This window comes from Helicoverpa zea, chromosome 19 (genome assembly GCF_022581195.2).
Source record: "Helicoverpa zea isolate HzStark_Cry1AcR chromosome 19, ilHelZeax1.1, whole genome shotgun sequence".
NCBI lineage: Eukaryota > Metazoa > Arthropoda > Insecta > Lepidoptera > Noctuidae > Helicoverpa > Helicoverpa zea.
Window position 1 is genome coordinate 6,155,021 of NC_061470.1, and position 26,412 is coordinate 6,181,432.

General features: G+C 37.2%; 1 protein-coding gene across 7 annotated transcripts in view; it reads right to left on the minus strand.

Annotated features, from left to right (window-relative positions):
• LOC124639501 overlaps nt 1-26,412 on the minus strand; it is a 108,429-nt gene that overhangs the window by 29,187 nt on the left and 52,830 nt on the right. For 5 of the 7 annotated variants that reach the window (XM_047176898.1, XM_047176896.1, XM_047176901.1 and 2 more), the window contains 5 exons: nt 13,263-13,451; nt 2,699-2,951; nt 2,349-2,468; nt 1,899-2,066; nt 643-669 (listed from right to left, as the gene is read on the minus strand). In XM_047176898.1, coding sequence (XP_047032854.1) covers nt 643-669; nt 1,899-2,066; nt 2,349-2,468; nt 2,699-2,951; nt 13,263-13,451 — 757 coding nt within the window. The remainder of the gene's footprint in view (nt 1-642; nt 670-1,898; nt 2,067-2,348; nt 2,469-2,698; nt 2,952-13,262; nt 13,452-26,412) is intronic. The other 2 variants (XM_047176900.1, XM_047176899.1) reach the window with 1 other exon arrangement.

Below are 26,412 nucleotides of genomic sequence, written 5' to 3' on the forward strand. Positions count from 1 at the left end.
TATAAGTAAATCGAGCGTAAAAGGTTTCTAAAACTAAATAAACACCAAATAAACATGCAGCATGTTTTTTACAAGATCACGTTCACAGTATGAGTAATAAGACAGAAAAAAGAGGTTCACAGACATTTCTTCTTCAAAATACATAAATATATCGACTGCAAGCAAGCAATACCTCCTATCTGACTCCGGGTGGATTTTAAAGGGGAACAATAAAACTTAATAAAATCCTTATTCCGAGGAAGGTATAATGAGATAGGTACTGAAAATCCAAGTTTTCTTTTTCTAAGCATAGTATTGATTAATAAAGTTTTTTGTTTTTATTTTGAATCTAAAGGTAGTTTATGGTAGATACAAGTTTTTTGGTTTTTTGAAACAAAAATGTCAGATAGGAGGTATTGCTTGCTTGCAGTCGATATGCTAAATATTCGTTCATAAGATCTAACGCTAGACATAGATACACATATACCTACATAGAACTATATACCAGCATGCTATTTCATAATAACAATACACAACTCTAACACAGATATAACTTACGATACAAAATACTAATTTTGTAACTTTATCTACGAAAATGAAATGTCTACTAGAAATAAAATGTCTCAGTACTTATAATAGTTTATAAAAACAAATTATAAATACCATTTGCCGCTTATTATCCATGCTGATCTGGGAAGGAAAAAAAACAACAATGTATCAGACGATTGGCACCGCGGGATTCAACGTCACATACACATTACATATAGTGTTGAATCTATTAAACAGATAACTTTTACCTACATGTAAGTATTATCAAATCATGTATTTTCTTTTACTCTACTCCTAGTTGAGAACAGTTGCTTACAATTTGCTACAGGAGGACCTGCGCATGACTATCTAAATCTAACATGATATAGGATAATAACTTAACTATTTGGAGTTCAGAAAAATCAGACGATTCTACGTTTTCACTTTTGTTTTTTCTATGTATAGCCTAAAACTAACACAAGAGTAAAATTTTGTGTCACGAGACACAGTCAAACACATGGATGGTGTCAAGGTAACCAGATTATACCAGGACTTTCTGTCGGGAAAATACAATGCTTCTAGCATTTAACTATTTAGGTTGATTTTTAACTTATCCTTTTGTATATTTTTAGGATAATGATTTTAATGTCTTACCTAAAAATACAGACACTAATCAAATTCTTAAGTCACCGAGCAAGTGACTGGGTTCTAACTATATAGTAACATGGCTTTCGTAGCCTCGCAAAGCCTAAAAGTCTAGATATATTCCTTTCAACTGATACACTATTTGTAGTTTTTACATCCCGGAAGGAGCATGGCATGAAGGTAACTATTTACAACAGATTTATTAGTGGTTTTACGGAATATTTAGCAGTTTCTATTAACTTTTTAAATATCTTACTAGCCATAATAGAGATAATGGAGGCCTAACTGTGCCTAACTACTAGGTATTATGGTCCATCAAATTATTAAAATCGTCGAAGGCATGGCGTAGTTTTTGTTGCAATATATTTTACAGAATAGATAATTATGAATAGCGAGAAAATGGTTCCTTATCCATCACAAAAGCAGGTTTATGTATATTTTTCAGCCATCATAATGGCCGAAAACCATTTCTTTCTTATACATAATATCCGTTTGCACCAGCCGTAGGCAACCTACGCTAACCATTTTTCCTCTGTACAATTATTTATCAAGCACAATACTTTATCCTAAACTATTTTCAATTGCAGAGCAGAATCTATCCTCTCAAAAAAGTCAAAACAACAGCAAAAACATCCGCAAAACTTCCTACAAATGTCTTGTTAGTTGTTAACGATGTATTAATTCAAAATATTAGCTTTGTCGACGAAATGGGTATCTATGCTATATACAACTGCTATGGTAAGAACCTTTTTCCTATTTTCTGCGTAGACGCATTGCGCGAGGCTCCGGTGCCGAGGCACGGTTTCCTCAGGTTCCTCAGCCCTGGCGGGCTTTGAGGCAGTCTGTTCTAACTCTTCCTGCTTCTTCTTCAGTTTGGATAGCGTTGACTCTGATAACGCCATCTCCCGGTCCACCTGGGGAGTTAGAAAGGGTACGGTTAGCATGGGTACATATTTCAAATATCTAGGGGTAAGTAAATTAAACTGATAAATGTAATACCAAATTGCAAATGGGTCCTTCTTGCTAGAATTCTAATTATTTATTTCCATCATTCCTAAGTTTGACTTTGGAAAAGTTTATGCAGTAGTTCCCAGGATGGAATACCTTTCGAATTGAAGTCACTTCCGAAGGCTTAAGTGTAATTTTGGATTTTTGTTGGGTCAAACCAGAGAGAATAACTGTCAGTCACACCTTACCTTGGATATTTGTTGTAATAAGTCATCCTTGGTGGTCCTAAAGCTCTGATCCTCCATCGTGGGTTCCGAAGGGGGATTTGGAGATAGTACTTCTACTGTGCTATACTGGTTCACCGGCTCCTGGAAAGTACAGAAAAGATTTGTTAAGATAATGGCTCGTAAATCCTGAGGTGGATGCTTTAAACAAAAATGCCACTGATGGCTTATTTGCAACTTTATCACGTGTGGCTTTTATTGCACCTAAAATTGAACAAACCAATTGGGAATTGGGTTTATGGTTTTACAGTTTCTTATCATTGAGTTATGTCTTCGCTCGTAAGTTTCATCTAGAGGAATCTGCAGATACTGACCCTAGTATCAACCCTAAGCGGCTGATGATGTGACAGCGGCGTCCGATCAGCTGAGAGTCTGATCTTCTTGAAAGGCGGAGGGTCTGCGGGGGGCGGGTGATGCGCGGTGGGCGCGGGCGGGGGGAGGTAGGCCGCGCCGAGCAGCGACACGCGCCCGCCGCGGTACTCGCCGGCCCCCGCCGCGCCAGCGCCCACGGCGCCCACGCCGCCCACCGACCCCACCGCGCCGCCGCCGCGGACGTAGCTGCTGTCCCTGAAACATAGACAACACTTGTTAGAACCAAAGTCACCAACAGAAGACCACGAAGATTAGGGTGGAATTGTGTAACAGACTCATTTCATTGGTCGACAACTCAGCCCCTGTATGTATTGCACGCAGGAATTCCGTTAACAATGGACTTGGTGCGGGGACTACCAATCCTTCTCTATCAAAACAAATGCAAGAAAGGTGTATAACTATACTTCGGCCGTTCAGAGAATGCGTTCCTGACACCTATCAGTTAGTCACGACTAGTGATGGGCACAACATAACACTGAGTTCGTTACCGTTCCTTCAAAATGAACCGCCGCATTATTTTAAGATTATTTTCGTTTTAAATTGGCGGAATCATTTGTTTTATATTTTAGTTATTTAAGTGGAAACCAAAAAAAGGTAATATTCATATAATAAAATTGTTTTATTTATTCTTTGTTACAAGTACATTGAATTGAATGTGCGAACAGAATATTAATCAGACTCCGATTTGCTTGAGGAGGTGGTGTCTTCATCATCATCTTCGCCTACATGTATAATTATATTATTATCAATAACAGAATCAATCCTGATATCTCGGTCTAACAAAAGCCGGGTAATCGAATAAAAACAGATCGAAAACACTTGAAAAACGTGGTCTATGCGCACGAAACGACAACGGACGACTGTTTTAGCGTCACAAAATGGCGGCCCATAACGCCATTTGGGGTTACCATTTTTAATCTAAGTATAAAAATGCGGTTTGGTCATAGTTTTATTTTTATATTTCATAAACGTTATAATTAAGTCTTATAGTCCATTATTTTCCAATTCTTAAAAAGAAAATCAAAACGTATTATTTTATATTATAACTGTATAAGAACAGATTACGATACTTGCCTGTTATTTTTAGCACAGCACTACAAAATATAAACCGCTGACATAACCTTGTAATAGCGCAGTATAGATTTAGAAAAATATTGTTTACCAAGTTATTTGACACTCAGTTTGGCACAAAATTATAACATTCATTGATTATTGATATAATAATGTTGTTTTAATGCTCCTCAATTGTTAAAACGGTAAACAACCAGCAAAAATATTTTTATCGTAACTGCAACGCCATTGCAAAGTTACGTCGTCAGTTCAATCGCGACGTGTCAGGAACGCATTCTCTGAATGGCCGAACTATAAGACAATCTTGATGAGGGAGCATCGACCAGTGAATATGGTTACCACATGGGATGCCCTATGGCATTCGTGAACACAAATTTTCCCCATCCCAAATCTATGAAAATGAGCCTTAACAGAAGTTAAGATCTTTAAAGACTTCAGTCAAGTATCCTGGTTACAAGGAAATTGTGAAGAAAGTTCAAACACATACGTAAGAAATTGTTTCGGAAGTACGTCACACATTTATTGTGTGTTAAATCAAACTCGTGATTAGATGCGAACTAGTTTTATAAGGCTTCTCTATTGAAGACCACGAGTTCTGTAGTAAGTTCGGTTTAGTTTCCAACTTGTTGTTCAATTCGATGCCCTGATTTGGCCTTCGAGTAAATGTAGCCAGCAGACCAGTTAGGAACGGTCAAAGCATTCCATTTATGATTTGCAGAAATTGATATTGATGGACTTGTTTTCTAAATTTGAAGAACAATTTGGATCGGAACCAAGGGCAAAACGGACGGATGTATTTGGACGATGCCCTACCTTCAATAGGACTGCAGTAAACGCGTAAACTCAGCCATATAGAAACCACTGGTTACTGCACTGGATTCAGAAACTACAACTTTAATATTTTGTTGTTATACGCAATTTTAGATTTCCCGTCAAAACTACGTATCCTACCGAAAATTGGACTTGTATAATTCGGCGTGTTAGACCAAATAACCTGTAAGAAAACTTTCTTATGGCCAGAATAATAATAACGACGCAAATAGGCGGTTAAAGTAACAGATGGTGGTTTCCCATTGTTCGTGGGGTGGGCAAGCGGATGGGAGGGTTCTAAAGCATTTAAATAGTCGAAGTAAGGGGTGCAACGTGTAAAACGTGCTGGACTACTAATCGATGGATGAAAGTGTCTGTTGGGTCGATTATAGACTAGGAAATTGCTTAACTAATGAATGATACACACGGCATATTACATGGATGGAAACTTGGAACTTAATAGCCTTTGTGTATGGGACTCCTTGGTCCTTGGTGATGGTACAACGCGACATTGTTTACCGGTGTACATCATGGATGAGTATACCCTAGTTGATTTAATGTTAATTTAGTTAGAATGCTTCCTGCATAAAAATCTTATTGTCCCGTTTTTCGCGTGTCTTCTTTGGCGTGGTAATAATACCTCCATGTTGGGATACCTTTAAATGTCAACCGTCAATGACCTCAATCCAAAGTTGTTTAGCGTGCAGCAGAACAGATGGCAGGCGTAACGCCAATTCAGACTGTATCGCCTTTCAAAGCCAGGCATGAATTTGGAGATCATTATTGTGCAAGTTTTTATACTCTTACGTAAAACTATACTCACATACAAAATATGGTAGGCTGAATTATTTCGTAGTTAGCCGCCAGCCATTACACAGGACAAAAAATCAGACGCAGTTTCACCATTTCAGTAATCAGTACCTACCAATACTCGCTTCCATTAAAATTGGAATCATTACATAACAGTTCACTATCAGTAATACCTGAATACATATTCGTTTTAACATTACTTTATTCTTTGGAAAAATCTCCATTCCGAATTTGACATTACCAATTTGGCAGTCATTTTATTTTTAAACGTAACCGAGCACGGATCTTTGGTCGTATACAGCCTGGTCAACAAAAAAAAGTAAATCCTACTTCTTGTGTTCTACTTGAGATAGAAAAATATAAAAAGTATTTTTATAATCTAAAAATAAACAACCTAGACTAACAGCAATCGCAACAAAGCTGTTATTGAAAAGTTACCTAAATAAACTTTTGAACAGACTGCATCGATGAATGCCAGTAAACTTTCACTGAACTTAATAAACGATCTCGTAATAAATGTGGCGGGTTGTGAAAATAAATGCGTAGGTATTGTTAGTAATCTGTGGCCGATCGCATGCCGCGCCGCGACAAGGCCAAGGTTGAGCGCGGGGGGAGGGGGGCTAACTGTAGCCGTGGCAGGGTCGCGACGTTACACAAATAAGTTCACTTCAGATTCATACTTGCTTATATTTTTTGATATTGTTTAAAGGAGATTGGGCAAGAATGTATGAAGTTTGGTCCAAATGTCCACCACGAACGAGACCTATATAATTAAATACTCCACTTAATTTAGAGTAACTTTTACTAAGAAAGTAAAAAAAAAACAATGCCAAAAAAAAGTTATAGCCAAAAATGTATTCTTAATTTTCGGTAGTTTTTGTATGTTATCATTATTATTTTTTATTTTATTCCACTTCCATTTCCGCACTTTATCTAAAACTAAGATGAGTAAGACACATTTGCATATAAACAGCCCATATTTTTTTACCCGATGGATGTACGAATCACTAACCAATTGAGGCGCCAGAAGTGCTTGAATATACTCAGCGGTGCCTGGATCTAAGACAGTTCGATGTAACTGGTGGTGTCTTCTCTTTAATAATGAACAATTCTATTTTATCAGAAGTTACAGAAAGTGCGAAAATCGAATATCACGAAAAGTAATTGAAAAAATGAAATTGAAAAAATCTATAAAATGTTTTATTTGATTTTGCTATAACTTTTTTCTGGCATTATATATTTTTTTACTTTCATAACAAAAAATGTTCTATATTTAACGGGCTATCTGGCCATATAGGTCTCGTTCGTGGTGGACATTTGGACCGGAATCGCCCATTGTCCTTTGGTATTATCTTTTTATAAGGGGGGTAAAATAATGTAAGCCGGAGTTTTGACACTTAGCTTATACAAGGTGTTCAACTCTTCCTTCTGAATAAATTGTCGCAATAGATAAATCGGTGATACTTAAATAGTAGGTTCTTTCTTGTTTATCAAGTTTTGCAACAATGTATAACAACGTATCAAATGTGATTGAAACTGAACTTGAACTATTTTTATCTTCATGAGCAAATGATAAGGATTTTCCTTGTGCTGCTCGCAATACCACGCGGCATGATACTGACCTATCAATTTCTCACATGGTTTTATGAAACCACATTTTTAGATTGCAATAAGCGAGAGAGTTTCCTGCACGACGTGGCCATGCCATCGCCCATACATTCACGTTTTAAGAAAACTGTACATAACCGGTTTTATTTCTTGGAACGTGGGTTTATAAATTGTGGTGTGTTACTTTTATGCCAGACTACTAAATTGTGGCTGGATGTAAGTAACCTCATCCTGTTTGACGAAAGTAGTCTAATGTTATAGACAGGGTATGACGTAACCGTGATGGCGATACGCGACAATACGCGTCTACGCGTCTTTATTTAGCACGCCACGTTGGCCACCACGTGGTGGCCGGGCCGCGACGCGCGCTGAATAATAATAAAAAATAAACATTGAACCGAACGCGCCCGCCAACAGGACTGCCAACATCACCACAAGAATGTCACGTATTTGCGAGTTCTAAAATGATGAAAGGTCTTTCGAAGCCGTTGTTCGGGTGTTCCCTTTAAACCCAACTAAACTCTATCAATGTATCATTTCTGAGGCCACAGTAAATGAATAACGGAACTGAAGTAGGTACCCATACTCATTAACAGTTAATAACTTATCTCTTGTCTTACATTCCAATGACGAGTTCATTAGTATTAAAATAATCTATACGTAGATAAGTTAATCATCAGTTGATATGAATAGTACTATTGTACTGTACTAGTTATTGTACTTATTGTTTTTCACATGACTAATAGCTTGAACATGACATAGTGACAATCAACAGTAAATTGTATGTTTTCCGCAAAAAATAATAACAGGTATAATAATAAAATAAATATTCAGACAGCGATTTGTGTAAGATTACATGGCAACACAATACCTACACGTACGCGGTGGTGTGGCAGCGTACCCTACCGTAAAATGGCAATAAAATTAGGCAAAAACAATATTTTAATAAAAACACGTGCTTCACGACGACCAACAACAGAGGTGATTGAGCTCAACAATCGCGTGATGTTATTTTTACAGTTTTATGTACGAAAAATTAAAAATTCGCAGGAGGTGGAACTAATACTGAATTTCCCACGTTTTTATTGTTTATATTGGTAGCATTGATGAAATTCTTAATTATTTTATTGCTCGAACGGATTTAAAGTTTACGATCAATTTATTATTATTTATGTGATTAACACCGTTACACATACCTGTACATGACTCATAGATACGCCATTCTATTAATTAATGACTAATTTCAAACAAATTAAATTAGCATTTGGCAATTCTGAGCAAACTTGTGTCAACCAACACCTCGATTTTTCAGTATCCCATAACTTTAAAAAAGAAAAACCTACCACGGAATTAAGAACCCAATAGTTCGTAGGTAACATAGAAAGAAAAATAAAACCCAGCACAGATTGTAGAGGTCCAGCAAGACGAACAAACTTCAGAGACTACAAAACCATCGCTATCTTAATTTTATTTCGAGAACTGAGTAATGCAGGTGGCATGACTAAAAATATAAACGAGTAAAATGCATGTGAATGATATTTGTCGGCTGTCGGGGCTATTTGTGCTACCTTTCATAACAGGCCGGTTGGACCAACTCCAGCTGTTTGCCTGTTTGTTACAAGAATGCACGTCTCGGAACCTCTTAACAATCATCTTCTGTTGCTAGCTTTTGTGTAAATCATCATAGTAGATATATTAGGGGAAGAATTGAATAGCTCGACTAGGTACTGTATAGTATTGAGATCTTTTATGATTTTTATCAATAGAGTATTTCTATTCTGTAACAAAGATCCCTCGTGTCGTGTACGAAGACACGTTACGTATTTCATGCACATCTACCAAACAAACGAATAACTTAATTAACATAGCCTCTGAAAGACACAGATTCACTAAAATCACACAAAGAAATAATTCTAAACGTAAATTCTTAGCAAAATCATAACAGAATCAGTCAATGTGGGTTTTTACTTTTTGCAAATAAAAGTATGCAAATGAGTTGGATAAAGCAGACTTAGCAGTATATTTTAGTTGTACTTAATCAGATTATTACAAAACCAAGTTTTAAAACAATTATTCTTGTTCGCACGGTGAAATCTGAATCCGTTCTCTGGTGTAGAAGTATAATGGACCTCATTAGGTTGTGTTTCAGGTTACTTTGGCTTGTATGATCGTGAAGAAATCTCAATTATTAAGAGTAGGTATTGTGCAAAAACATTGTAATCGTTTCCCATGGCGGGTATTGTCGTAGCTAGACCGGCATTACTTCTCCCGAGCCAGCCCCAGGGCTGTTGCACTCGCTGAATTAATCATCCCGATGATTAATTGTAGTACCACGAATCCGCCTCACATTTGTAACCAAGAAGAATGCGAACATAACCGTGAATTATTTATTAAATACAACTATTTTAGAAAATAAAGACGGATTCAATATGTTATGTAAGATAAAGAAGGCCTTGTCCTCTAATGAGATGCCTATAACGTCATATTCCACCATCTTTAGTTCAAGGTCCACCAAGATCACATACGAATGTTACATAATTAAAACATAAACAATTCTCATAAAAAGTTCGTTCAGTTTTAGCGATTCGTATAAATAATTACATGAAAATTAAATTAGGCGAAACGCTTAACATAAATTAGCTCTGACGTCACGTTTATTTTTAATAGAACGGCGAAAAAATATGGTACGAGAAAAACATGGCTGATGTTTTTGTAAATTAACGCGTAGTACGCCCGCGGCGAGGGATGTTCGTAATTTTATCAAAATATTTTCAAAGGCCTTTGTTATTGGCAACCCTAGGCGGTACAATGGTGTTGTTTCCTTATCACGTCGTAATGCCGGTTCACATTGTTTTGTCTGCAAGTATAATCTGCGTAAAAGTAGCATGACAGCTCTTCAAGAAAAACCCATTGAGATAATGACACTATTAACGTAATACTAGGGTTCATATCAGATGCTTAGATATAATAACAAACGCTGACTCACTGATATGCCAGGTAAATGTGAGCTTGATTCAGCCATTCAGCCAGTCTTCACAGTTATGTCCCTGAAATATATCCAGAACCTCTCCTTACGGAGTTAGAAGATATACAGCCTGTCCCGGTTTCTTTACCACTAAATAAATAATATCCACCATGAACATCATTAGATGGCAGTTTGATACATGAAGTTAGAAAATATTAGTAGGTATTATTTATGTGAACAAAACAACCACATCAATTTATATTACAAGACATACTGTGTGATTATGATTACCTACACCATAATTTTGCAGGACATTTATTAGTTATTATAATTCCCATAAAACCGCAATTAACTCATAAAGAAACAAGCATAGCTTCCTTATGCATTTACTCTAGAACGGTAGCGTTTCTTTCAAATTGCATTTACTATGCAATTACGCGATGGCTTTCCAGTGCTTCAGATTTTATTGCCTTCCATATACAAGTGCACAATTAGAAACGTCTATCTACTTAAGTTTAGTACTTCTCGTAATAAAATAATCTATTAGATACGCCATCTTTTCAAAGAAATAATGCTCTTCTTGAAAAAAACAAATGTTATTATTGAGAATGTTTCCACGATTTCATTAATTCGTACCCAGATATACAATTAATGCATCTCATTCACCGTGCAGAATGAAATAATGATTAAAAGTACATAACATGAAACACGCAGTAGCCAGTTGTCAATGAAGCCTACTTTTGTAAATCTTCTTTTAAAAAAAAAACAACAGCAGATAATCTTATCGGAAATGAAGTCATTGTTTGATTTGCAATACAGTCATCATATATCAATGTAAACCTATCCAAAACAATATGATAACTTCGATGTAAAACGCAACAGTTTTCTCCAATATTATCCCTTTCGGTTTAAAATATGTTGTGGACCGTGAACCTCTGAACCCAGATCCCATAAGTTAAAAGCGAAGTTTCCCATGCTCGCTTGCAGATAATGGTTATGAATGACAACAGGGACGCTTGGCATTCGCAGTGGGACCGTGCGTGACGCCCCCCTCCCTCCAGCCAGACGTGACCAGACCATTAATATCTCACGCAGCAGATAGGAAAATTTCGCAAGGATTCTTGTGACTATTCTGCGATGAAGAGATAGTTTCGTCATACTATTGGTATAAGAAGGCATAGTGATTAGCTTGCAGAAATATCTTGGAGACTAATGACCAAATAGATTCCAGAATGTAGTTAATTCTTTTTGGTTTCTCTAAGTCTGTAGAATTTGGGAGATGAATTTGCACAAAAATCATTAGCTCTCTTTTATCATGTTACACTAGTGCCAGGTATACATATAATACATATGGCTTCTTGGGGACTGACAAAATAAAGCAAGGAAATGGCATGCAACTATTCAACAACTATAAAAGTCTCAGCACGTGCCATGGAGACCGCATGGCCAATGGCCACTGTGCCCAGTCACTGAATAATATAGAAGTCTTTCTCCGATACATGCCGGCTGTCACGTCCACCAACTAACCAAGGTTATTATTTTATTTTATTTTATTTTATAAATTAGGTACTTCAACGACCTATCCACTATACAACTAATTGAAGGATGTTTCACATGCATCACATCATGGTGAACAAGTCACTTACAGAAGTACACAGCACTTACATACTACAAAGCTACAATTTGAACACTTTCAAGTTTTTATTAGTCTTACAGCAGATGACTAGTCAAAATACTTTTTCGTAATTTCAAATCGAAAATAATTTAAGGAAGACCTTTCCCTCTCTTTAAAAACAACACAGCAAGATAAATATAGATTGTGATTTTGAATATGAATAAGTGACAATTCAGCCCATTTCGGGGCACTAGGGAGTGGGCAAACATGTCCTTTGAAAGGACCCTTTAACGAATTAGGTATGTTATATAATGAATCGCACCTTTTGTGGGTTGTCTCTGAATATATTACGTAAAACTTGGTACGTACTGTGAGAGACCCCATTATTTTGCATCACCTTTCAAAACATACCGCTCTGAAGAAGCAAAGAATCCTGCAATGTAGCAGAATGAGAATAACGAACTCTTTCATTCAACTTTTCAAAAGATGCGAATTGAATAAGTTTTTATTCAACTTTTTTAACTCTGGGTCTCGTCAGAAAAGACTTCCACAAAAAACCATACTTCGCCGAGTGTTTTGCGAATATTTCACAAAATGGTGAAATGTTTATCATGAATAAAAAATGCGTGAGCAGGTAAGTAGGTAAGTGATTTTTTGTGAAGTGAAATATATGACGAAGGCACGACTAAATGTATTAATAGGTTTGAAGGTAGAACAGTAGACGGTTCAATCAATTCAATAGACGCTAATAAGTTGAACGCGCTACCAATTTAGTACCCTAGCTGTTAATAGCGAGTAAATGATGGAGTCAAACAACTCGTTTACTTGTCTCACACGTTTCAAGAACTGATTGTGTCAAGAACCTCATTAGAACTGCGGTTTATGGACTGTGAAGATGTTTTGAACGGCATCAAAAGTATTTAACGGATACTTTATACGGTAATCTTTATAAAAATAGTTTCTAGAACCTGAATAATAAAATTAAGCTTGCACTTTAAACTCAAGATCAAAGATAAGTAAGGAAAATTACACGAGTAATGTTTGGGCGTCTTCGCTCGCAATTTTCTCATCAATCAGGCTGTCGAGCGGGGATTAAGGGAATATCCTAGGATCGTTAGTTTGATGTCAGAGTGAGTTCAATGTCCAGCAAGATCTACGGACTGATTACTGAACTCAGTTGTATTAAGGATAGATCGATCGAGGCTGGAGGGGTGGTTCTAAAATTAAACCGTGTGACCTAGGGCTGAACGCTTAATTCTTAAGCTGTCGTTAGTATCCATTACCTAAGTTTGATTCTTGCTTTAAAATTACTTCTACGACTGGCAATAGTTAATCGCCTTCAGGGCGCCCTGGTGTGGCCCTGGGCATTCAACCCTGTTACTAAAACGGCCCTATCACTCTTAAGCAGGGTCTGACTTGTTTGTGAGTACGAACGATGTTTATGACATCTTTCCAGGAATAGCTTTTAAGTTAGTTAGGTATGCTTACTTCAAAGTCCCTTTGGCTTAGCTTTATGGACAATTTGGTATATTGTGTTTGGAATTTCTGTTTTGCGAACGAATGATGATGTTTATACCTCCTTAGTGCCCTTTCTAAACTGTGTGTTTTAACCTCAGAAGGAAATTACCTATATGATAATGCCGCAGATCCATATCCTGGCTGGTGCAGGCGCAGCTGTGCGGGAGGGTAGGGCTGCGGAGCGTAGGGCGCCGCGGGCGGAGGCCGGGGCTGCGGCGGCGCCACCACACCCCCCGCCGCCGGCTTGCCGCCGTACGCCAGCGCGCCGCCGCCGTGCCCGTGATCCGTTTGCCCGGGCCTGGAACAAGGAAAACCAAAATTAAGTATCTGGTTCAAAAGTAAAGGAAAACGGATAAAACCTTGAAGGAAAACCACTGCTCACACTGACCAACACCAGTGGTAGTAAAGCAATACTACCTAAGTATAGGTTGATCGGGACCACTACAAAATTAACAGTGACGACACGATGGAAGAAATCAGTCCTGCTAAAACGCAGGACATACAGTGTTCCTCTAATGGGACTCACACGCCTTTTTGTGTAACAGTAAATAAAGTATGAAAGCACGTTGCCAACCACAAACCCAAACTAATAATAGAATACATAAAACCGATTCGCACTTCGAAAACACAAATAAACCGTCAGTCATCAAATGCTGGAATTCTGTTCAGATTTTTTTGTCCACACATTGAGAGTATAATGGAAACCATCATTCGTTGTCTAGACACCAAGACTTTCCCTTTCAACACCATAACACACCATACACTCTTGAACTTGCATAATGAGAACAAAAATACAGACACAGTACAAGAAATGACTAATATGTGTAATAGAGGATAATGGCTGAAAATTGGAATAAGTAAATACCCATGAACACCGTTATGTACGTAATAATAATAAATAAATAATGTGACCGATATCCGGCCGCGAATAGCTGTGACGCACGGGTCAGTCACCCTACGCTCACGGGATGACGGTGAGCACCGGATGCTCGTAAAAAACGCTTGATTAATACATAATATTTCTATGTTTCAATCGGATTTAGATAACGTTATCTTATATAACTAGTAGGTCCCGTAGTCCGGTCGCAATTACTAAATGTTTCGACAGAAAACTTCCTTAGTATAAAACTGAATTAAAATATTGTATGCTGAAAGACAGATTCTTGTGAGGGGTGAAACAATTTGGAGAGGATAAGTAGAAGAAAGGAGAAGTGAAATAACGTCCAACGAACGCACATTCAATTATTCTCAGTCTGCCTCTAAAAGTCTACCAGAAAAAAGAAACGTAATGCGTCTAACGGGGTTTGATAGAAGTTCATGGTTACTCTACAGGCTCTATTCTCCATTTCTGTAAATAAGTCTTGGCAAACGTAGATATATTTTTACATTCTCAAAAACTGACCACCAATTAGTGATCAGCATACATCAATACTTAAGTTATGATGTCATGATACGTGTATCGCATATGTCGGACAACGTTTCTTTCTTCGCAAAAGAAAGAAATGTTTATTCAATGACTGGTTGCAACTGTTCACGGTTTATTGATGTTATTAACAGGAATTCACATTATCACAACCGAACACTGCAAAAATTCTCTTGCAGAGAAGTTATGACCTTCTCGGGCTGTGAAGGTGATTCTAGGCGAAGCAAGGACAGTCTCCCAGCTACGCCTAGGTGTTAATTTTACAAAGAAACTAACACATAGTCATCTAGTGTTTATAAAGTGTTCACAATAGTGCAGCGTACATTGTGTTGCCTCATACACAAAGGTGTACTGTTTCGGAAACAATGGCGTATGTGTCACTGCCACTCAAAAGTTACGTGCTTAGATAAGCCAGTTGCGAATGTTTGATGTTGGTAAATATGCTGCTATTACCATATCTACCGTTAATAAATACTAGTAGTAGCTACTGTTACGTAAAGTGTTTGTAAGTGCTTCGTCAGACATGAGTGTCCACCGGAAGAGCAAAATGATAATAGTAGTAAAATCCCTATTCTTCCTATGGAGTACTATGCTTTTGCTTTTTACTGCTGAACCTATATCCCCAAATATGTTCTTTGCTATATCATCCTTGTACGCAAAATTAGTCACAAATCGTTCAGTCGTTCTGTCAGTTGTTAGTAATAACGATTCTGTTGCGTGCTTGGCAAACCAAATTCTAAGCTAGGGATGTAGGACAGCGGTTAAATAGCCCATAATGTCGTTATTTATGGTCTACTTTGTGGGTTACTAACGGGCCATAGAAAAATAGACGGAAATTCAGATAGGTTTTATTTGCAAACTTATGTATTTGTAGCCATTATGTATGTATGTGCGTGGGAGTTAGTGGTCCTAATACATTATGATGTTATCAAAATCTTGTATAAGTAAACCTGCAAGTCATAAATATGGCTCCAAAAAGAAAAAAAAATAACAAAGCATTCATCATATTTTGGGATCCTATACAATCTTGGCAAGGGCTCTTGTATGGGTTTGCAAAAAATGTTGCAGGTAATAAACCTGGTACAATTTGAAGTAGCTTCTGTGTATTACTGTGTATTACATTACGACAGCCATATTCAGTCATAATCATAAAAGAACCAACGAACTTAATTAAACTAATCCGTGTATGTTTTTCTTTCTATGTATATACCCGAGAAGAAAAAGAGCGATTTGCTGTTTATCCTACCTAAGCTAAAATAATGGCTTACGATTGTTGACGAGTAAACGCTACGAATTCCAACATAGCGAGATCAACAATTCTTGATAAAACAATTGTACAGTTGAATCGCAAAGCCCTTGGTGTTTACACGAATATTGCAGGCGTGAATAAATAATATCTCAGTCACAGAGTAACAGAATGCAGAGCAATAACAGGGCAGATGTGACGGTGAGTCACAGTCTCACGCTATTGTGCGCGCGAACAACGGACTGACTCACACACCTTACTCGGCACGGATGCGAAACCAATTGCCATTTGATGCACATTTTAATTGCGAAAAATAGCTCTATCTGTTACCGTTGGTATCCAGTTCTACAGATTAGGGCTCCACCTAAATTCATGAACGAAGATTTTGTTCAAATGTAGTTTTACTATTGGTCCTACGACTATGATTGGGTTTGGCATTCCATTCGAAGGTCCAATATCTAAATCCTTGATGGCGCTTTCTGCTAGTACGTAAACTAAACATTACACCAAAAACCCTTTAATTTTCAACATGTCAAACCTCTCAATTGAAACGTGTCGATCTTCAGGGAAAAAATGTATAAGGCTCATTGTTGTCCCACAGCTCGAAAAATGAACCTTTTCATGAAACATTGACCTCGTCTTTGAAAAAAGAAAAAATACTAAGAATTTTCTCGTTTCATTCTTCTCTTCGATATTTAGAAATATGATCCAATAAAAGAAGTAGGTAGGTGGGGTAAGTAGGTACATATTTTCGTACTTACATGTAATTTTTTTCATGATACGTGCGTCGTAAAAAAACTGTGCCCATTCAGGCATTGATGGATGCGGTCTAACTTTCATCTAAATAACTGACAGGTTGTCGAAAGTGCTAACTGCACTTTAGCATTATTATTTCTAAAGGAATATAAGATAATTACGTGATAATGCTTTAACATGACCTTTCAGTAATGTCTTAATAACAACCGGCTCAGAATGGCATTCAATGACTTCATGTATTTATGGCCTTATAAATTCTAGCAAGTTATTTTTCTACAGCCAAAAAACTGCTTTCTAAAAAACAAGAATGCGTAGTTTTGAGCAACAAACACGCCAATAAATGTTATTTATCGTTGTCTATTCTTAGAAAAGGTGAAATCTATGGCCAATTATTAGGGTACTGTCCCTTTTTCGCGCGAATTCAGAGGTAATAAAAAATAGGCAGTTATTTATGTTCGTGAGTCGTAAGGGATGGGTCAGATCAGTAGGAGACTGATAAACTATGACCCAGTTGTAACTTGTTTGTTGTGCAGTTAATTCAGACTAATTAGTTGTTCATACAGTAACAGACTAGTGTACTAAGTTCTAGGAAAACAGTCCAGAAAGCATGCAGTGATCTAGAATTTCGAATAAAATTAGGAGCATAGAACAACCGGTGCAAAGACAGGTTTTATTAAGTACGTGTGTAGTTTGCGAAATAATTTCCTGATAGAAGATTTTGCGCCCGAAACTTTATGCTTAAAATCGATTAATCGATGGTCATGTTTTCCCGAGCGAGGGCCACAAAGGGTTATCACAGGGGTTATCTACATTTGAGACTGTGCAATCATATTTCATGGGTTTTTTGAAATAAATTAAAATTTTTCGGGATTTCCAGTATCTACTGTATATATTATGTCATGGGCCTATATTTGGCTAGTAACTGCCAAAATTGTGAAAAACAAATACCATTGTTGAGTCGCGTGACGTTTTGTAGTAAATCGGTCGTTCCACCATCGAAACAAATGTGGAGGAACTTGCCAATTATTACGAAATACCCGCAACTTCGACTAGAAATTATTCGATGAACAGAAAATTGTGTGTGTCTACATATTTTGCTGTTCTTACGAAAATTTTATTACGTAGTATGAAATTATTGCTTGGGTGTACATTTGTGGGACCTCGTGTTGGATTGACGTAAAAGACAGTCTGTAATTCGAAACTTTCAACGTTGTATTTTGATATTTCTGATTCGATGAATCCACATTACTAAACTGAAGCCGTATAACCCAAACGTTAGGTAACAATTACCTTTAAAACGTAAGTCTGATAATTGTAATAAAGTCACAAAGTCAAGGCCAACTAATTGCACACGCTGTTATCCTATACTTAAGAACCATTTTGGGTTCAAGTACAGAAACTTAATTACGTTGGTAAGCCAGCTATATCCACGGCAATGTTATAAGTTATAAGTACCGACATCCTGGTGCGCACACATGCACGGCGTGGCTGCGCGCGCGCCACCCACGTGTCGCCCTAACCTTGACGCTGCAACTGTCACCTTTTGACATATCACGCGAACACACCGAATTAACTTCTTAAGAACTACTGACACACATTTCAGAAGCTAAAAAAAAAACAGAAAAAACAAACTTGAAATGTGAGTTTTAAATTATTTCAACAGAAGTTCTGACTCTGTCGTTAAATTGTAAGAACAGCTTAAATAAACAGTGATAAAGGAAATCCAGTCCAAACACAAATATTTCGATAAGGAAAATTCGGTTGCCAATTGCCTGGATAAAGAGTTAATTAAGTATATAGAAACTTGATTACCTCATGGCGCAAACATACAACCACGTGGTATTATGTTATTTAAATTGATGATAACATTAGTTAGGTACCTATTGTGCAATGTTTTTGGTGAAAAACATCCGGGAAGCCAGTTAATTAGGCCCATAAATAGACTCATTCTTGCTTGTGCTCTTACCCGCATTGTGGTGGTTATTTTTGTATCAGGAAAAGGACCTATTCTTCCATAAGAATGTTCCAGAGTCTCAGTTCCAGAATAATTAAACTCATCATCCTCAGGCAAAAGCCAACTTTGATAGTAAAATTATCAATATTCCATTCTATAGCACAAAGAAAGATAGTCTTCCTGAAACATAACTTTCTCGTAGCAGTTAGGCTTTCTATAGCCTTTTGTCTATGAAACGGAATACAGAGGAAGTCTCTTCATAGTTCCTTCATACAAAACTATGTATTTGCACAAAACGTGTGACGTGTCTTCATGTGTAGTTATATTCAACTTAATAGTTCGTGTGTAGAAAGGCAACAGTCTGGCGTTCAAAGATAACTACTCATGACTGTAAGGACCCTGGTGTCAAGTGTCAAACATCACGCCTTGCTCCGTACCCTATTTACATAATGACTACATCATTATTGAAGTGTACAAGAGTGCCTGCGTAGGCACCACAGTCTGTTTATTTCCTTATATTCGTAGATACAAGTAGGCTTCATACGTGGAATTAGTCAGAAAATAACTAAAGTTGACTCACTGTTATTACCTGTTCGTCTCGCTCGATGACTGATGCAATTTCATGTTCAAACAAGCAATTTTATTTACTTAACAATTCAATGTTGCTATGCTTAAATGCAAATACATGGTGGCAGTTTCACAATAATTACTGTATACAGGGTGAATAGTTGCGAAATGCACAAATATTCCCCTTCATACGTAATACAGTTTAGACACCTGCCCAATGAAACTTTTCCCTTAGTTGCTACTGTATTCAATGTGGAAACACGAAACTATAAGGCAGGTTTCGTTAAAAAACGAACATCCATTCTTGCACGTAAAAGAAATAACATCAAAAAGGGACAAAAAACGACCCTCCGTACCGAGATGTCTATGTATATGTCAAGACAGCGAAATCACCTCTCGAGTCGAGTGACCTTCGTTCGCTAACAAACAGCCGGCTGGCAACGCAGCGTAACGTAAAACCGCCGTCCGTACACATACATATACATTGCTGTGTATAGAGATCGGATCAAACAACGCTATACTCACAGTATTTATACACATGTATAAGCGCGATGACCTGCGCGCCACCCGCCCGCGCAGCCGCCATTACGTGTGACGCATGCACTCGCTCCCGACGAAAGGTCACAATCGCTCGCACGCAATAAAAAATATCCAATCGTAACACTGAGACATAAGATTCAAAATCTAATTCGCAGCGTTTGTAGGTTAAGTTGCAATTGAAGTGCAAAGCGGCGGGAAAGCGTTCAGGTTTTTTTTTTCATTTCTGTAGCAGCGCAACACAAGTGCAGTGTACCGAGTAAACGAAAACAGATACTGTCCGGTTGGCGTTTAGAAGTGATGATGCGAAATGCAGCTGGCCGTCTGTCGTCCGTAATTACCGTGTATTATATTGTCACGCCAAGTTCTGTTTGAGCTGCACTGTGGTTACTGAGAATAGACGGATCAGAATGCTATTCTAACAAACCGACAACCACTTTGCAGGTTACTTCTAGTCTAGAATGCATGCAATTTTATTATGGGTTGGTATGTTACTTATAACAGAGCTGCGATTAAGCTGCAAAGAAGACAGACTTTAAAATTCTTAAACGTCGATTAATGTCCCGATGATTAGCCAGTCGCATTGTGTATTTAATATAATGAATACCTACACATTTTGTGGTTCTTGTTTTAATGTCCCGGTTTATTTTTATTTTTCGATCTGAATGGCAAACTAAGCAGATTACCTTGATTCATTTTATAAATTTATTTACCACATTCTTTAATTAATAGGTAAAGTTCTCATTACTTTTGAAAGAATTTGCGAAAATGCATTCCTCCTTTTCTGCTATGGAAAAAAATGCTTTAACCGAAGGCTTAAAAATACCTCAGTCGATATTTTTGTACACAAGCAATGTAATTAATTAAATGTGTTTCACACTACTTTTTCACACAAAGAAAAAGCGATTACTAACCCGCATTGATTAATTGTCATGTAATTTAGAACAAGCACCTTCCGACACGATATTTAAATAACATGCCCATTAGATACACTATTACGAAACACAATTAGCATATAATGGAATATATTAAATCCTTGGTCTTTCTTGTTTACAATTAATGAAATAGTTTCTCAGAAATTATTTTGTCCTTGAAGACGTGAGATCATTTTAACACGTTATCCGGAAAGGTGGGCGTTAATATAATAATAAAATCTGTTGCTATACAAGAAGAAAATACCTATTTAACCGCACAAGTAATTTAACGTCAGAAATAAACACATTACGGGAGAATCTCACCATCTTAATGAGCACTTACTATTTCATTGAACCTAGTCTGGTTCAACAGATGGGGAGGAGCTAACACGACGAGATCATCAACATAGATAACTTCATATATGGAACAAAATAAAACCTACCCATTAATTCTCTCCGATAACCGGTACACCGAGTATAATACTCGGTGTGTATGAAACGAAATAAAGCTGATTTTTAAATATAAAGTGACAATATTTTGCAGTCGAAAACACTATAGTTCGGCCATTCAGAGAATGCGTTCCTGACACGTCGCGATTGAACTGACGACGTAACTACATTCATTGATTATTGATATAATAATGTTGTTTTAATGCTCCTCAATTGTTAAAACGGTAAACAACCAGCAAAAATATTTTTATCGTAACTGCAACGCCATTGCAAAGTTACGTCGTCAGTTCAATCGCGACGTGTCAGGAACGCATTCTCTGAATGGCCGAACTATAACCACAAATAATCCAGAATGAAGCCACGTGCAAGAATTTATAATGATTCACCATCAACCAAAGATCTGCCATCCACGAATTTTTCAGTGGACAGTCATTCTAGTGACGCAAAAACAAATCTAACTGTAAACCTTCTCGCAGATAGACATTTAAACGGTGAACACAACGTAATGAAGTTGAAAAAATATGTCAGAATGAATAAATGAATTTGCAATGGTGTCGGACGACGGTGTCCCACGCAATAAATATAACCTATATAAAGTTGGCATGGGTTCCATGGAACAAAGTAACAATATATTTTTAAATACAGTAGCTAAATCAAGCTAAGCAGCACATAGTAATGTTTGTAAATCAGAAGAATTTTTGACAAGGCCTTTGATTTTACTATAAGGGTTTCGTTTAAAAATATCTTCCAAGGGAATCCTCAGTAAGGCTGTACTGAAAGGAATAACCTCAATGTCGACCCAACAACCCTCGAAAATAACATTCACTCAATTGTTTCCAATTTTCCCTTGATATTGTAAACGAGTTTAATTATGCTCATGTCCTGACCTTGTTGGTGGCAAAAACTTTGCCTTATTATTAAACCAGTTTCCTTAACTTTTATTATAAACTTCGATATAATTGGTATTTCTTGCCGAAAATGGGAAACGGTACGGTCATTATGGACAGTTAGCCGTGGTTTTACATTTTGGTTTGTTTGTTACCTAAAAACAGGAAATCGTTTAGGGTTGACAAAAAATATGATTTGAACATTCGAGATGAGGAATGTTCAATGATGTCACGGCTAAATCTTAAACATATCGTCGTACGGGCTTAATCTTGTTATGTTGATTAATTAGACAATAGCCACGGACTCATTGACGGTCAAATTCAAGTTTCTGTAAACATAGGCGTTAAACATTTTTACGATCTCACAATTAATTCAAGTGTCAACAATAAAACACTGCATAAGATTGCGTAGTTTCTATTTCCAGTTTTTGGGAATTCCATGCGTATCATGCCAATGATGAAACAAATAGAACTGTGGATATTGTCAGCCCTAGCTGTACAATTTAAAAGTCAATAGCTCAGCTTTCTGCCGTTTTCATGTAGTTAACGGTCTCATGCAAATGCATGCGAAAATGCTTACAGTCAGTCGTATTGAGGTCGTGTAAACGTGGCTCGCGTGGCGTGTTTCAGTTCTCTCAATAACATCCGTGACTCCCACAGTGACTGCCAAGTTTTATATAACAAATGTGCTGATACCCAGAGATAGAGAAGTTATAAGGAAACTAAAGAAGAAATGAGGTTTTAAAACGAGGAATAGCAAGAAACTGCTGTGGCAACAGTAATTGCCTGGCGTGTAGCGTTGGTTTTCCAATAAAGCTAGAAAGCTGTACAGCTAATGGCAGCTGAACCAATAAAACTGGACAGTCTACAAGCACAGCCAATCTGCAATCGATAACTTTGCTAACTAATCAACTTTCGCAGGAAACAACACGTAACACAGCAACGCAATGAAAACATAATTTCGTGGTTCTGGCGTGGAAAAACACAGTATTTCTCTCCTTCCTATCAGATTGACATTAATGTGCGGCTCGTATAAAAACAGAATCTACGTCGAAATACTAGTCGGTGTTTATTTCATAACAGTGTACCAGCATTCACGTCATAACGATTATTCTTTTCATAACAAAAACTTCGTTTATAAATATTTTGATTCCCGGACGCGACGATGCAACCCAGTCAATCAAACCACGTAGTTAGACGTACACGTGCAGTACGGCCATTTTGATTCTAGTGCTAGACAACCAGTAGTGGTCGCATAGCAACGCATACCTCATGTTTACAGGAAGCGAGCCGGCCGGTCAATAATCGAGGTTCTGAGAAACACCGCGCAACGCGCATCCTGCTAGTTTTACTTTCATTGATGACGTTTTAATCAACTGTGTATGTACTATATTTATAGCTTTTACAAATAGTATGGATGTGTGCCACTTTAATACAGACCTGTCTTCTGTTAAAGCCAGTGCTACCTCTAAATAGACCACTCAAAATGCCACAGATTCTGTCGAACAGTTCGCAGAACTGGTTATTTTCAAGAACCTCCTGTTCCTTCACATACCTCAAGAAACGTATACCTACCAAACCATACCTTTTCTTTGAACAAAAATACGCTGTTGATCAAAATTTTGATGACCCTTACGAATTAAAATTCTCAAAACGTAGCAAACGTGAGTTACCGATAAAAACGATGTTCTGGGTTTCGCTTTACAGTTTTGTTGTATAGATTATAGTTTTGACGGTTAGAAATGCGAGCTGTACCTAGTATCAAACCTTCTACGGCCTATTCAAGTACTGAGCACCGATTAAACTCAATAATGGATTTTCCCAAGAAATTCTATGGGGACTAACACGGACGTAATAATCACAGACACTTCGACTACGTTGCAAAGAAAGAGAAAAATATGAGAAAACTACGTCTAGATCGCAACACAATGGCAAATGCAGATATTAAAACAGCTTCATTCTTTATCTCCGCAAAAACTAAACAAATATTTGTCATCATGTATTGTTAACCAAATAAGCTAAATGCCGGTTCTGTGTATCAAAATATTATGGGCTTAACAGCATGCTATAATGTAGTCTACTTCCAAGATTTTTTGATGATTCAAACAGTCGAATAAGGATTAGGTGAGGTCTGTGAGAGGCCCATGTAACAGTCAACTTGATTCTGAGATGATGTTGATGACTCACCCGAAATAGCAATTATTTCCTTGTACGTAAGTTTTTGTAATTAACTTTATGGAATCTTTCTGGTATTCCAGGAACCTTTACGTCTAACGTCTAAAACTTAGAAGATAAGTGTATCTAAATCATTACCCTTGGCAACAGAGGAAAAAGTATTACGATCTCCATCTGTACCATAATACCGCCCAAAGAACTTTATATTTATCGAATAGAAAGTTGTTATGTCTGTCTGCAGTCTGTTTAGTTACAACAATTTGCTTTGAAGTAATTTATTCGCAAGGTCTTCTGGACTCGTAATTCGTTCGTCCAGGATACAGTTGTGTGTTAGTTACCCAGTGTGAAATAATTATGAGGTCAGAGCCGATTAGAGCTCGTCGCAAGACGATCGATGTGTCATCGACACTGCGGCACCGGGGAGCGTGTGTGGACTTTGTATGACATTATTATATTAATAGTGTTCTATAACTGTGTTTTAATTCTTGAATTTATTGAGGACATATTCAAACTTGGTTTCCTTAAAGGTTAAGGCAGTAGGGCACCCTGACACACCTAATTTCATCAGAGGTGTTTACTGGATGTCTGCTTTATAGGAACCAATACTTCTTTTGCTTCAAGGTATGCATTCAGAGATGAGATTCCCCGTGAAAGTAACCATTGTTGGTTACTTTCACTTAGTCAGGACTTAAGAACTAGTAAAGACGGAGAACTAACTCGCAAAAATATTGCCGTCTTAGATCAATGTAGGTCTGGATTTGTCTCATACACAATAGTAGTATTAGTTAGGTAAGTATCTATAGAATTAACGAAGTGTACCACTAAGTCTTTAAGTGCTAGTGTTTAGAGTAGGAGCTTATCAACAAACTGCAGACATTACATAAACTATATGTTATTGCTATGTATGTTAAGCCTATGTTTGGTAGACAGGGGTTATCATGTAGCCTCACAACTTAGAGCTTGTAAACCAATATACATGATACGAGTATTTATACAAGCATAATTTATCTTAGTAGTTATTTTGTCTTGACTTACAAAATATGTATCTAGTACTTGCATATTTCGTGATTATTTTGCGACTTCATAAGAGGAAAGGATTTTTTGAACTGCACAGAAACGTCAACTTATCTTTCTATATTTTATTTCGACTAAAAATGCAGGCTGGAAAAAAAGTTGTGCAGTCAATTCGATTGCATGTCCCAGAATTTCTCCGGGGACCGTTGGCTCACTGGGCTGCAAAAGTCGATCGCCATTTTATAGCACTAGTGCAAGCAATACTAGTCCAGATATGTATAGGCAACGCAGATATTTCCAAAGTAATTTTATTTAGGTACCTTTCGTAGATTCCAATTTAAAAAGCTGCGTGGTATTAAACAAACTAACACAAACTCTAAATCTAGGAATATTTATAAACCTGTGCGTGCATTAATAACCGGCTATTTCAGTTAATCCAGTTTTCAAATCCAATCGGGAAACTATTAGGCACGAATATTAAACACAGTTTAGAATTTATTTAAGTCTTTCAACACAAATAATAATCTGTGCGAACTTCCATAAGCCAGCAAATAAATAAGTGCTTTATAATATGATCTATAACTACATAAACCTGTTCGTGTTTTTCCTGCTTCCATGAAGGAACAATTAAGTTTTCCTAGCAGACAGATCGACATTTAAAGTAGGCGTCGTGTTTGTTCTTTATTTAAAGCTCAATCTGGGCGTGCGCAGACGTGCATGCGCATAACATATTACTGGGTTTATCGCGATCTACCAAGGGCATAATGTCAAAGTGACTGTTAGTTTGACTAGCCCGAAATAACCTCTAAACTATATAAACAGGTAGAATTACATAGGGTCACCTTCCTTTGTCGTATTGACACAACGTTAATTAAAACCGAAATGTTATGCGCTTTTAAGTAAATCGTTTTATAATCAGTAGTTGTTTTGTTAGTTTTGATTACAACATATTTTGTGTATTACATCAATAGGTTCTCGTATGTTTGAGTAAGACATGATTTGACCAATTGATATTGAGTACAATGCCGATGTAGTTAACGACTTGCTGATGTCTGGGATAGACTATTGTGTCTCTAAATGAGGCATCATGTCCATTGTTTATACTTAACAGGTCACGTGAAGCTCAGAAGGTCTTAAGGTCTTTAGTTAAGAATAGCTTTATCATCTCTATAAATCTGCGTAGAGTTGCTATCATCAACTTCAATCCTATGCATGATCTCTCTGCAGAGATCTTAAAGTTCGATTTACTGTTGAACTGAACCTTGCTACCATCCACGTAGCAAAGCCATCCTGATCCTCTCCCAAGTCACAGGTCTTATAGGTACATAGTAGAGGC